Source organism: Aquila chrysaetos, chromosome 25 (assembly GCF_900496995.4).
Source record: "Aquila chrysaetos chrysaetos chromosome 25, bAquChr1.4, whole genome shotgun sequence".
Taxonomy (NCBI): Eukaryota; Metazoa; Chordata; class Aves; order Accipitriformes; family Accipitridae; genus Aquila; species Aquila chrysaetos.
Window position 1 is genome coordinate 8,747,576 of NC_044028.1, and position 14,635 is coordinate 8,762,210.

A 14,635-nucleotide genomic window follows, 5' to 3' on the forward strand; every position below is an offset into this window, starting at 1 on the left:
AGGGTAGTATCTGAGACACCAGAGACTGCAGCGTCTTAGCATACACACTCTGCAAATAAAAAACACTACTCACATTCAGGGTTAGGAATGATAACCACCCCTAACTAGGGGGATAATGATGGTAAACTAAGTTAGAGAGGATAAATGGCTTATCAAGACAAAACAAAAACATAGACGAGCACCAAACCCTCATCTGCACCAGGATGGAGATTAAGCTCTTAAGAAACAAGCAGAACTAAGTCACCATTGCTTCATTCAGTGATTATGCCCCTCGTAGCCTTAAAAAGTTTGTATTTCAATAGAGCAAACAGTGACATTAACCAACTCGTCCTTACTACAACTTTTCATCCGGTCTCAGGCGAACAGAAAACTTTGAATTCCTGAATTAAAAAAAAAAAACCAAAAAAAAAACATTTTCACCATTTCATAAAGTGTTTATTGAGGATGGTAACACAGGATAAATCATGCAACAGCTCAGTAAAAAAAGGGAATCATTTAAAGGATAAAGAATGGTAACTGGTGCTGCTGATTTTGAAAAGTTTATAAAAAAAATACTAATTGTCCAAAAGTGACATCAAAAACCACTTGAAGCTGAACATGGAAGTTGCTTATAAAGCATTCATTAAAAAGAAAATGTAGATATTGTTTAAAATGATCACCTACAGATCACTGTAATCAACAACTTACAAGTCTCCCATTTCCATAGCTGCAATGGCGTAGCAGGGCTGTACATCCAAGATATTTAACCTTCTTTTCCTGAACAAAGAATACAGTCACAAACATTTGCCACTAAGCAACACAACCGCATCTCTTGCCCTTCACGACCCGCGCTGCCAAGTGCTTTCATTATTGGGATTACCTTCCCAAACATCATGGCAAAACAGGAAAGGGCCCATCCTTGTGGCCTCAAGAGATTTCCTTATTGTCCTCTTGCCATCAGCCTGTTTTAGAAGGGGAACAACTACAAAATGTGTCTGTTCCCCTCCTGGCACCAACATATATTTTAAATGAGGAACTCCATGTCAGCAGATGGCACAAAGACTGGGCACCAGCACATCACATCAAACATCGGTGGTTTCAGATTTAGAGTTGACGTATATTCACCTTTTGGAAAAAAATAAATATAGTGGAATGAAAATTGAATCAAAGGGAAAGAACAGATGACTACCATCCATCAAGGATGCACATATCTGTGCACTAAAAAAAAAAAAAAAAAAAAAATTCAGTCATTTCAAAGAAATTATTGAAAATTAAAAAAAAAAGTTTGCACTTGTTCCTGGTCATAAACAATCTCACAAAAATCTCACTTTTGGAACTATTCCAATTGAAACCATACACTGAATTTATTAATACAGTATAAGTTTCTTTATGTAAAAAATCTTTATACATAGTAATAAAAAAGATAAAGGCAAGATGCATCAAACAGAAATCTGCTGGTTGTTTTTCCTCCGTTCTTACAGAGCCGCTGATGACTACCTGCACTATAAAGAGCTGTGTTTCTGACTTTCTGTCTCAAGCATCTTCGCCTTTGCTTGTGATAAGGATTGTTCTGTCCAAGCATCCAAAAGGACAGATGCTGGTGATGGTTTTTTTGGCACTTACGCTGGCAAACTGAGCTTCTTTCCCTTGAGTACTGTAAGGAAAAGCAGGAAAGAAAACAGTTAGCAAAACAAAGATGTGATCTAGGAGAAGCACACAGTTAAAACTTCAAAGGGACCAAAATCTATCACACAGAGTCACTCTGTTACAAAATGGGCGCACTGCAGACAGTCCTCCCAAGCTTGCCTCTCTCTCTTCAATACATACTGGTAAAACTATGATGAATTAACAACTATTCCAATCCTGCCCTCTTGTGGCACCCTGGAATTCTCACTTTTCATCCTCATAGGACATACCAGTCTAAGACTGTGGTTTCTTAAGAGAGTTATGACTAAAATAACATAGCTCTGTATAGCTTTGTAGTTGTATGATGGAAGCTGGAATGTGAGTAAGGGCAGAATTACTAATGCACCCAGCAGAAATGACTGTTTCTACACTTGGCGTAAACAGAAGCATCCAAAATCCTTTGGACTCTTAAGGTATTTAGAACGCTGAGAAAGGTGTCTGTAAGCATGGAATCTGCACAAAACAGTGTACGTTGTCAGGAAAAGCATGAGGATCACGCTTATCGATGGAAGACAACAGCAACGTGTATTTAGCCGTACTTATTTTAAATTTGTCAACTAAGTTCATCAGACTATTTATACATTTATATTCTATCCATACTCAAAAACAATCCTCAGAAATGCTCCACACTAGCAGAAAGTGTACTTGATAAATCTATCAAGGAGATTTCAGTGGTAATTTGCACACAGAATTAACAACATAGCAATGTCAATATAGCAGATCCCTACGAACATGTTAATTGCTACATTCCACGACCTGAAGCTAGAAGTTTTGCACCACTTACCTTTTGTAACATACAAATAGAAGAAGTCACAGTAAAGAACGGTCTGGACCACACCAGCAACAACAGCTATGAGGTCAAAAAATCCCTCAAAATAGTAGCGCCAAATCCAGTTGACTAAGTACAAGGCACGGTACAGACCCAAGAAGAAAAGATAGTGAGTAGTGATGGTCTCTGCTTCCCCAGTTTTGCTGATCATAAAAAGTTGAGGGAGAATAGCAACCGATTCAAGATAGATGGAGAAGGTCCACAGTATCTGAAAGGAAAAAAAAAAACACCAAACCCCACATGTATATTCAACTGTCTTACTGATAACAGAAGCACAGAACATATTTGACTTGGCTTGACTTTTCACTCTAACAATGTTATGAATAGGTACAGTATTTTGGCAAACTATCCTCGGTACAGGAGAGAAACTAAGTGAAAGCTTCATAATCAACCACGGGACAGTGCAAGGGAACAACTCTCTTGGCAGACAATGCACTCTCCAAACCAGCTGTCCAGTGAAGTGGCGGGCATAGGTTTCCTTGTGAGGAAACTCATGCGCATCCTTCAGTTCAGGATTCACAGTACCATGAAATACAGCTTACAGAACTGGTGCTGTGAAAAGCTGCAGGGAAGATGAAGTCCTTTTTCCCCATGTTCTTCCAACTTTTTTAATCTATTGATTTAAAGAATGAGTTAATACAGAACAAAATAATTCTTCTAAGTGTTGCAATTAAAATTCCTTTACTCCCCAATAAAATAATTTAACTCTAACAAATATAAAAACGCAGCTCAGTCCACTTAAAGATGCATTAAGGAAACAGGATTAGCCTGAACCTACTAAACATAGACAGCTTTCAAGCATTCTTCAATCAGCCTAAAAATGCTCATCTTCATGTTCTAAATATTTTAGAGAAAAAAAAGTATAACCTCCTGCCCACAATCAACTCACCTCCAGAGGAGAGAAGTCATGATTAACAAGAAATGAGAGTCCACCAACAGGAACTATCAGAAACTCCACTCTGAATGTATCATGGTTTCCATCATAGGTAGCCTTAAATTTCATGTAGATCAGATACACAGTGGCATACGAGCAAGCAATGTAGATAAGCTGAAGAGCAAGGAAAGAAAAAACAAAAAAACAAAACAACCCACAGAGGTTGCATGGTTAGATCAAACTCACTGAACAAAGATATTCCCAGGCACTAAGAGGAGTAAGTGCTGTCTTTTTTTTGGTTGTTTGTATTATTTGTTTACATTCTTTTGCAGTTCCAGGCTATGTAGTGGTATTTTAACTTTTCTCAGCAGAGTAGTAATTCAAAACCAATGACTCCGGGCTCTGCTGGTTTTGTTGCTCTAAAGGCATCACCTTGCCTCTGGTTGGAGTGTCCAAAGTTTCTTAAAGACCCTTTCCTGAGTAGACAGAACTAAGGAACTGACTGGAGAAGGAATACCCCTTCTGCTACTGCAGGGGAAGCACTGGCCCAAAACATTTAGGTTAAAAATATGCACATGCATACATGCAATAATGATGGAAGCGATCTTTTTACATTCAAAAAGCCTGGGAGTGGTGTAGCTCAGGGCAATTAAAAACCTATTCAACAAGCCCCATTCGGACTCAGCCATTTAACATATCACAAATTAGCTGATTTGATTTAGACCTTTAAACATCTCTAAAATCTGAAGAGTGGCAAGTGGACAGTGTTCTCCACCAACCAACAGGCCATAAAACCTGCACAACTAACAAACTGCTGGAAGCACTGAACCAGAGTTTGGTTTCAGTTTCAGTTGATGTCTAACATTACCATTTTTAATTGTTATGGTACAGTAGACTTCATAGCTATTCCCTGTGGAATAGGCAAATAGCCTTATTTTACAGATGAGAAAACAGAATCAGAGAGAATACATGACTTTCTAAAGGTCAATCTGCCATCATCAGGACAGAGCTCTTATTGTCCTGGAGACAACATAGTACAGTAGACTAGACAAATAGTTTAGCTTCTGCCTCAGTTTTATCACAAAGATTAAATATTCCAAACCATTTATCACATTAAATATAGGTTCTTTACAACTGCAAAGTAACAGATTAAAAACCCCACTGTTTGCAGATGCTACTCATCATGAACAGCACTGCTCACAAACACAAAATGCTACAAATACTGTATTAAGGAGCTCAGAATCCAAAGACTCTTTACTACACTAGCACCCCAGCTGACTGGAGATAAAGGACCAGAGGACAGGATATCAGATACAGGGAACCCCTACTACAGGTGTAAACTAGTCATAGTTAGTATGGTCATAGAAGACAACTAAGAAAGTGTGAATGAACCCCAACTCCTTATTAAAGACTTCCTCATGAGAATTATAATGTGTTTTGGGACACTCAGAAAGTTTTCATTTTTAAAGATATCAAAATAAAAGAATGGTAGAAAAATGACTGCAGAGTGCACCAGCAGAAATGCATCCAATATTCAGATACAGGTAACAAAGAAACTATAAGATACAGGATGCTACAAATCACAAAAATTAGTCTGCAGATCATTAAGAAAGGCAGATAGTGAGAATTTGTGTCTTTCTGTATATGTTCCTGGAACACAGAAGAAATTAATTTTCCTAAATATCTGATGATCACTGCCAGACAAATACAGCAAGTTGTCACCTGTAGTTTAATTAATATTTCTCTAAAAACACTGAAGACAATCCTAACTCTACAGAAATTAACAGGTTTTTTTGCTGCAAACTATGGCATTTTCCTCAGATTGGAAAGTTCATCTAGTTATGCTCTGGGTAAGCTTATTTGCGTAATAGTTCCTGTTCTATACAACTGTATAATGTTATATACTCCTAAATATATGTAGATAGAACAAGAAGCTGTGTTGAGACACTCGAACAGCTTTGTCTTGGCACTGCAATAATGGGCTGAAAAGCCAATTATATCTAACAGTCTCTCTAAGCAGTAACCTTTGAAACTGTAATAGAGGCTTCCATTTTGCAAGTCAATACTGGATTTGAACAGAGGACCACTCTTTCATTACTGGAAAGACCCAGTTTAGTATGAGGTTGAACATCACAAGTGTCATTTCATGTATTCATTCCTTTTCTGGGTAGGAGGGCTGCAGAACAAAGACATGGTCATGACCCTGAATCACAACCAATAAATAAATTGCAAAAAACCCAAGCTGCTCCTTCAGTGCACCCAACAGTAGCTTTCAATATCCTCAGAAATTACACAGGCCAAAAAGCTTGTATTTCAAGAATATTTTACTTAATCCCCAGTTTTGCATCTACACTGTTAATATTAAAACTTAAGCATACACGTTTGACTTGTTAGAAGGTAACAGTGTGAGTGAGCTTAATATCTAAAATTTTATTTTACAGTATTATTCCCCTAATTCTTCAGTACATTTTGCATTATTGACTATCTAGTCTTTCCTCTTGGCAAAGTTATACTGCCCTCTGAACTGAAGTTGAAAACCATCAGGAAAATCCAACAATAAAGGAACTAGATTAAAAAGCTGTCTGCTCTGGTGCCACAAACATGCTGCGCTCTCCCAGTTTACCGCTTTATTTTCTTTTACTCAGCACCAGAAATGGCAGGAATAAATAACAAAAACATTCAGTAGGCAAGTGAACGGGGTATAATCTGATGGAAGCTACATTCCTAAAAGTGTACTCCTGTCAACTTTTGATCAGCCTCTGACCAGACACTAGCTGCAATTCTGGCAATGCATTTTGAACACTAATTTACCTTGTAGTGGATAAAAAGAGATTTACCTAAGCTCTAATGTCTCAACTAAGAAATAGAATTTATTTGAACCATTTTTCCAAAAGCTTTTTATTTTCAATAACCAAAATGGCATTTGTTCTAAATGTCACAGTCCCCATACAAACAGTTTTTAAAAACAGCATGTAGCGTGTAGAAAAAAGTAGGGGTTTGAGTCCATTTTCCACATTCTTTATCTAAAGCCCATCCAGAACTTATTCTGCAATAACTGTGCAGTTGGCTTATTTAAAGAGGCTTTTATTAATGAAATTATGCACTCTGCATGCAACTTTACTCGCTTTTCTAACTCTTCAGTATACTCTACCTTCATAGATGTGTTATACAATGAAATGAATGAAGTGAAGAGGTCCAGATAACGGGTAGTGAAGACCAGTGCAAACAGAAGCTGGCTTTTCCCAGAAATACCTAAAGTGATAAAAGAAATAATCAATTATTCAAAAAGTCATGATGTGCTTTAAAACACTTGATGCCAAGGATGAGAAAGGATATATCCTTTATTTCCAAGCAAGTTGATTACAGAATTAGGACAAAATCCAGGCTTCCAAACTGTACAAACAGAACTGTAAGTTCATATATCTCAGTAGTGTGAATGTAAGTTACCTTGTACTGGAAGAGGTACTAGCACTACACAAGATTTAGAAGTTACTCACAGCAGATAGCTTGCAGGTGATATTTTTTGAAATTACACTATCTGTTCTGCATTATCATTGGGCACTATGCAGCAATGCTGCAATAGCTTTCAATTCTCACAGTGCTGTCACATGCCTCAGTATATTCTTTAGATCCTGAAGAGCTGGAAAGGTACAAGGGCAATAGATACTACAGATCCAGTGATAATCAGAAAGTATGCTAGCACCAATAACATGATTTTAAAGGAATAAATTGATTTTAAAACATAAGGCAATTCAATTCAGAAACTTAGCTGACCACACGGTGGGGAAAAAAAAAATTACCAAACAGTCAAAACCAAACGTTACTATGTACCATAACAAAACAAAAAAACCAAGAGAGAAGCGAGCTAAAATGACAGACATCTACACTGCATTGCAAAGTAACTTTTGATTTTAGGCCAAAGCCCCAACATCAAAATATTTGTTTGTACTTAACTTCAGCCACTAGAGCAGAGTTAGAAGCATAAAAGCTTTGCACAGTGAACCACTAAAAGCTTCTGAAAACTGAGGTGAAGCATCGCTACGTAATACTGATGTAGTGATGTGTCACAGCAGGAGGACAAAACAACCTAGCCTGCGCCTCTGTCTTGTTATTCCAATTACTCTTGTTTTCAGTCATCCAGGGTAAAAATATTTGAATCTGTTCAGCTAAGCATGCAAACATTGTTCAAAAAACAACAGGGAAAAATATTCTCTAGGAGAGGGTTATGATGCAAGGCTGAAAATCCTTGTTCTTTTATACAGGGATATTTCTGAGAAAGGCTTTTATTAACAGTGCCATAAAGCAATTAGAAGAAAGGCTATCTGCTACAGTTATTGAACTCCTTTTTCACTCTGGCTTAAGAAACATTGAATAAGCTGCCCCAGATGAAGGGACTTTATGTTTATACACAAAGTACAGGAATGGCTGAAACAGTAACAATTATAAAGGGTTCTTGTTTGCAACTTTCATATGTGAAATGTCTAGGAGGTGAGCCCCATGTGCTACGTGCAGAACCACCCAACTGCCCATAAGCAACCGCAGTACAGGAAACAGCAAATGCCTCAAAACCTACAGTTGTGCAAACTGTAAAACTATAAATCAAAAGCTCTAAATATTAAAAAAAAAAACAAAACAAAACACACCCCACCCCCCAAACCCACAAACCAACCACTTCCCAAAGTTTAGAAAAAAAAAAAAATTTGACATTTCTTGAACTAGAACTGTGCTGCCAAGTCAGCCAAAGCAGCACTCTCAGTTGTATCCCAGGTGTGCTCACTGACATTACAACCCTTGACAGAGCCCTGCTCTCATGCCAATAAAACCTCTCAGCTAGCAACACTGTCCTAAGGTCAGAACCTACAGGACAAAGAAACCCACCTGGACAGATTACAGTACAGCATCACACTACAGCATAGAGTTACATTAAATTATTTAGCATGCTATTTTCTTTTAGTAAATAACTGCGAACCACAAAAAAAGCATATAAGACATTAATTATTGATAATGGCTATAAATTTGGATCTGGACGTATTGTCATGTAAATACAAGTAATATACTTGACAAATTCCTCTAAATTCCTCTAAGCCATTGCCAGCCTCACCCCCCCCCCCCCCCCCGGCCCCAACCCAAAAGTTGTAATTTTTATTAAGGCTTTCAGTATTTACACTGAATTTGGAATCTTTAGAATAGTCAAATGCTCCTGAAACACATCCTAAAGCTAAGCTGAAACTCATTTTCAAGTAGGCTAGACTAGGCAAGGTTCAAAGTTTAAAATAAATACCTATGCAGAGACAGCCAAACTGGGAGAATGCAAGATCTATACCACTAGCAAAAACAGGGGGAGGAAACAGGTAAAAACTATGCTGTATGAATGAGATGCATTTCAAAACTTTACGGAAGATATCAATATACCTGCCACAGCACCGACCTTGGCTCACGGTTGGTAATTGCAATATACTGAGACTACACTGCCGTTATTCTCATCCTTCTCCCCTTCCTTTTACTCCCGCAAACATTGCTTAGTTCTTGAGCTAAACACACACATTTTTATTTCTTCTTCTCAAGCTCTGGGCCCAAATTTCAAAGAGTCAAACCTCTCATTTTTGTTTCATCCTCACACATGGAAAAACTCCAACTTCTGCACTCTAGCTTAGCTAAAGCGATGAAACTTTAATTCAAAAGCTCAGCTGATTTTCACAGCCAGGGCGGACAGCAGAGCTAAAATTGTAGTACTTCCTCATCAACTTCATTTTCCTATTGTGAGTTAGGTAAAGAGCGACAGGAAGCAGCAGAGGCATTCAGTCGGCCTGGCTGTGGAGTGTGTGTACACTACTTACTATGAACTGCACATCACAACCATAAAATCTACAAACAGAAGTTCTTCTAAGGAAAGCCAGCCCATGCTTTGCCATAGAAACTTCATGGACTTTTAAAAGTATTTAATTAAAAAAAGTGAGTTTGTTCAGCATGAAGACCACAGAACCACAACTTCTTTGGTTCTGCTAATAAAATACTAACATTATGAATCCTGTACTTTCACTTAAAAAAACCCAGCCTAACTCTAAACGCAAATTTATCAACAGAGAAAAGCAAAGTTTTCCTTGAAAGAGAAGGAAATTCCAAACCTACCTAAAGCAGCATTTTTTGAGAAAATACAGACAAATTGGCAACAGCCAATGGCAAAGTACTGTCTAAAGTCTTCAACACAGCATATGATCTGGTCCATAGTAGACACATAAACAAAATTATGAGAGACAGCTATGTTACCTAGCAAGAATATTACACATTTACTATCGACACTACTTTTTTAGAGTATTCAGCATAAAATTTGACAGCCTTTCAACTGCAGGTCACCTTTAACATTTGACAAATGACACTGAGAAAAGCAAATACATTTTTAGGCAGCAATTCACAGTACAAACAATCTGATTTGACTTGGGATGGATTAGAAAATAGTCTGAACATGACAATGTTTGAAAGCACAGGATTCTTCAAGTCTCATGAATTTCCTAATTATGACATGAAGTCAATAACAGAGTTACCTGCTACATTCTCCACAGGTCCTAGTAATTATTTTTGAGCTGTTATCTGGAGTGGCAAACATTATTCCAAATTCTAAATTTGGAAACTCAAATAACTAGTCATGCAAAAAATTGTTTTCCTTCCAGCTCTAAAATCATGACTTGATTTGCTTTCCCCTTATTCTCTTTTTAACATATTGACTAAATTAGGAAAAAAAAACCCACCTAAGTTTGTCAAACACTGAAAACACAGACTGCTTCATAATGCAGATTATCCTAGCCTCACCTATTTGCCTCAATTAGACGAGTCACTTCTGCGGAAAGAAAATGGGGACTGATGCGTCTTCAGAAAACAGTAGGTTGCAGCAGAGGTACACATGCTGTCTCCCTCTGTTTCCAGCTGCTTTTACAGGCCTCTGAGCTCCTCTTGGAACAAAGGCCTCAGCCACACACAGATGCAACCAGAAGAGAGGAGTCGGCACCATGTGGTTTGCCAGCTCTTAGCAGATCACAGCCTACAGTTTAGCAATCAGTTAGAAGCCTTTATTTACTTCCTAAGCTTCTACTGCTTCAAAAGTGCACAGTTAAAGCAGCAGCTGGTTTGCCCACATTTCCTTAGTCACCAATAACCATGGGGTATAAGTTTATTTAATTCGTAAACTGCTCTAATATGCAATGTACAGAAATTGAAGAAAGCCCACTTACAAGAGGCATTTAGCAGCTGCTCAACCTTAATCGATAACTATTTAGGGGTTACTGTTGTGTATGATTTTACAAACATATTTTATGTGAATATATATTTATGAAGTTTTTATTAGTAGAAACCACAACTGACAACAACAAACCACTACATGGAACAGGATGGAGCCCCCAAAATAAAATCCCATGCTCCTTTGAGGTGCTCTTCTCATTCTAGACAAACTTGTTAGGCCTCAGACACTCATCTCATAGAAGTAACATGGATATGGATTTACTCCTAAGGACTCAGGCAGAACTGGAAGACACCAAAACAAGAACCCCAGACAAACGCATCCTGTTTCATTTTTTTTTGCTCAGTAAAATGAATGAAGTGGACGTTTTCTACCGAAAGAGTCCATGTCTGTATGTTTGTATTCAGGGATACCAGCTAATTTGGTAAAGGGAAGAGCTGAGGGCCCTATGTGATATAGGGCCATTTACTTTTCTGCATTGGAGAAAGCAGTACCAAAGATAATGATTGCTATGAGTCTACTTTCTTATGAATAAATCCCTAGTAAGAGATCCTCAAACACAACTGACTCAAGGAAAACAACATCAGATCACTTTTTAAGCAGAAAGATGGGACTAGATTACATTGCACTATACTGTGTAAATAACCTCACAACCAAAGATCACTTAAGAATCTCTTGGCTAAAACCCTATCTGAATTTTAGCCTTGCACTAGAATTTCTTGTTTTCCTTCTTCAGATAGCAAGAGATATTTAGTTTTTAGATCATTAACTCTGTTGTTGTTTGTAATCTTGACTGCATTTCTCAAGGAAGGTAGAGGACAGAAGAGTTGGAGAAGGCCAGGCCCTCTCCTGCCAGATCCAGACAGAATTCTTGATCCACTACAGCCTGAGCCAGGAAAGTTCATTAGGAAAGAGCTCTTGTGCTCCATGACCTGAGAAACAATAGTTCTGTGCTACCGCTGCATTTGGACCGTGGAGTCATTTGCTTGAGCTCTTTTGTAAAATTAAGAACAGTTTTAACTTTAAGTGTGTTTAAAACCAAAGCTATGCATTAACTAGTTTTTTTTTCTTTTGTGCTATCAAGTGATTAGCAAAAAGTGACTTGACATGAAAACATACAGAACCTGTACTTCCTTTTACCTGTAGAGCAAATCTCTCTCATTTCCTCATTCTCGGTTCTTTCAGGTTGCAGCTTAAACTAATTCTTCACGCTCTTAACTGAAGACTTTACAGATGTATCTGTTCAAGAGTGTTAACTCAGTATTTGAACGATATTTCATGTCAACACGTGGTAAACCGATTTCAAGAATAACCATGCTTACTAATGAAGGAGAAGCTCACCAGAGAGAGGGCAAAGTCAAGCTCACAGTCAAACCCCAGTCCACAGCAAAACCGCTATGTCCAGGGTCGGCGGCCTGATCCATGTAACGCAGAGCACTGAAATGCCCGTTTTGAATTACAACTCCTAGTTTTCTGAAAGAAATCAGCTATGCTGCAGTTATAATTGCAGTTGCAATTCTCTCCAACCACCACACCGTACACTAGAAGCAAAAAAGCAAACCACATCACACGGAATTCGAGCAAGCACGTACAAAACACGGGAGGAAGAACAAGCGTTTCTCACCCGGGCTGGCAGAGGAGCGGCGGGAGCGGGGCTTCTCCCCGGCGCCCGGCCCGGAGGGCGGCCGGGACCCAGCTCCCCCCCCCCCCGCCACACCTCTCCCGCTGCCACGTCAGACCAGGCCAGGATCTCCACTGAAAGCCTATTCACTCCAGCCTGGAACCTCTCTCCTGCAGCTTCCTACTGCAGCTGGTCAGGCAAGCAAGAAAACACCCCAGAAGACCGATAAACGGCACGAATCGCTGTTTAATTCCTACCGCAGCGAGAGCGGAAAACAAAAGCGAAGAAGAGGGCGCGTCAGTCAGCCGCGAGTGCAAACCGGTGCGCTGGGGGAAAGGGAGAGAGCGAGGGAAACTTCAGGATCTGCAAACTGCAAGTCAGCTACTCCCAACGCTGCACCAAAACCCGCTTCCACGCACCAGAGCGGCGCTTAAAGCTACCGAGTAAACAGGCAGACGGAAGGCTGTGCGCTGTCAGGAAAGGCCAGAAAATAAGCTCCATAGCGGCCGGGCGCGGGGAGGGGACAGGAGGGGAGGGGAGGGCGGCTGCCCGCCCCGTGGGGGACGCATTCCCCCCCCCCCCCCCAACCTGCCTCCCCATTCATTCGCTCGCCACCGGGCAGTTACGTAAGGAAGGAGCGACCCTCCCGGGCAGCGCCGAGGTGGCGGAGCTCGGGGACCGAAGTGCAAATAATAATGGCAACCGCTAAACCTTCGTGGGAATCGCAGTTCCCACGAGTGCGGGGCGGGGGTGGGGTGGGGATGCGGCTTCCCCCTTCCTCCCTCCCGGCTGCCCACCCGCTTCCCCACACCCTGGTTTTGGAAGGGGGGCGAGTTCGGAGGGAGGTCGGTCAGGACGAGGGCTGAGCCCCCCTCTCCCCCCCCCTGCGCTGAGGGGAGCGATCGTCCCTTTTCACCTGCCCGGGGCGAGCTCTGCCCTCCCGCTCCGGGGCCCTTCAAGGGGCGCCTCGGGGGACGGGACGGGACACACAATCCCCCCTGCCCCGCCTCTCCCTGCGTTGCCACAGCCGCCTCCCGGGCAAGTGAGGCAGGCGGGACCCCCCCGCGCTGGCCCCCAGCCCCCCCACCGGCTCGGCCGAGCTCTCCTCAGGGAGCGGTCCCCGAAGGGCGGCAGAGGCGATCGCAGCACACCCCTCCCCCGCCCTCGCCGCGGCGAGAAGGCGGCGATGGCGCCCAGCCCCCAGCGAGGCTCCCCTCAGCCACCGCGGCCCGGAGCTGCCCGGCCGGTCCCGCCGCCCTCCCCTCGCCTCGCCTCGCCCGCCCAGCGGCCTTCCGCACGCACCCGCGCAGGAGCGGCTCTTCCAGATCTTGAGCAGCAGGATGATGATGGCCGCCAGGTGGGACAAGTCCCCGGTGAGGCGGAAGATGTTCATGGCGGCGGCGGCAGAGGCGGCGGCGCAGCCCGGAGCCGGGGAGCGAAGATGGCGTAAGCTCAGCGGGCACCGAGCGACGTGGCCCGGGGACGTGGCCAGACAGCCACCGCGCCCGGTGCACCCTGGGAAACGGGAGGGAGCGGCCCCGCCCCTCCGCCCCGCGCCGCCTACCCGGCGGGGGTGGCGGAGCCGTGAGCCCTGAGGCGAGCCCCGTCCCCTCCGTCCGGGGCGCGGGGGGACACGGGCGACACGCACGGCCGCCCTCAGCCCTCCTAAGCCCGGCGCTGAGAGGCGAGCGGCCCGGGGCCGGGCCCAGTGTCGGCGGGGCCTGGCTCCCCGCCGGGCCCTGAGGAGCGAAGTCCTCGCTTCGGGTCCCGCGCAGGGTGTCCGGCCCCGAGGGCGGAGTAGGCCGCGGCCCCCTTTTTTTGCCTTAAACTCTTCAGAAGCCCTTTCGGATGAATAAATTCGGGATTCTTTTGTTAGCGGGCAGGAAGCAGAGGGGAGCGCTGGGCAGCCGGGAGCGGCTCCTGCGCGGGGGAGGCCCCGGCAGCGCCTCCCGGCCCCCAGCGCCGGGCGGGTGCTTGTCAGGGAAACGAGGACCCAGGCCGAAGGGAGGAGAGAAGCTGCCCTGAAATTCAGCCGTCAGACGTTTGGCTGGTTGAGCGGTTGATGTTTAATAGCTGTCGTCATGCTTTGTGAAAACGAGCAATTGACTCGATTTGTGTTTGGTAGCCCAAGAGAGTATGCAAATCTTCCAAGAAATAAAATAGCAATTATTCCTTGCAACAGTAAGGCTTTGTGAGTTAGCATGCTGCCGCTTTGCAGTCCTGAATCCCTAAACCTGAAGGAGGGCATCACCATCGTAGCTGTCCAGTGTGCAGTTCAAGGAGGTACCTCCTCTTAAGCAGTATTCTAGTAACTCTCCAATGCTTTGCTTTTCTATAGCGTCTCAGAAAGGGTAAGTTATTTCTTAAAAATCTCTTGGTTTACATTATTTCACGCCCCGTTTGAGGAACTAGCGC

General features: G+C 42.7%; 1 protein-coding gene across 1 annotated transcript; it reads right to left on the reverse strand.

Moving 5' to 3' along the window:
• Positions 1-413: 413 nt before the first annotated feature.
• KDELR2 (KDEL endoplasmic reticulum protein retention receptor 2) lies at positions 414-13,731 on the reverse strand. The gene is made up of 5 exons (XM_030001599.1): positions 13,523-13,731; positions 6,520-6,620; positions 3,384-3,542; positions 2,450-2,702; positions 414-1,633 (listed from the first exon to the last, which is right to left on the reverse strand). The coding sequence occupies exons 1-5, from the start codon at positions 13,611-13,613 to the stop codon at positions 1,599-1,601; spliced, it is 639 nt and encodes a 212-aa protein (XP_029857459.1). The 5' UTR covers positions 13,614-13,731; the 3' UTR covers positions 414-1,598.
• Between the last annotated feature and the right edge of the window lie 904 nt (positions 13,732-14,635).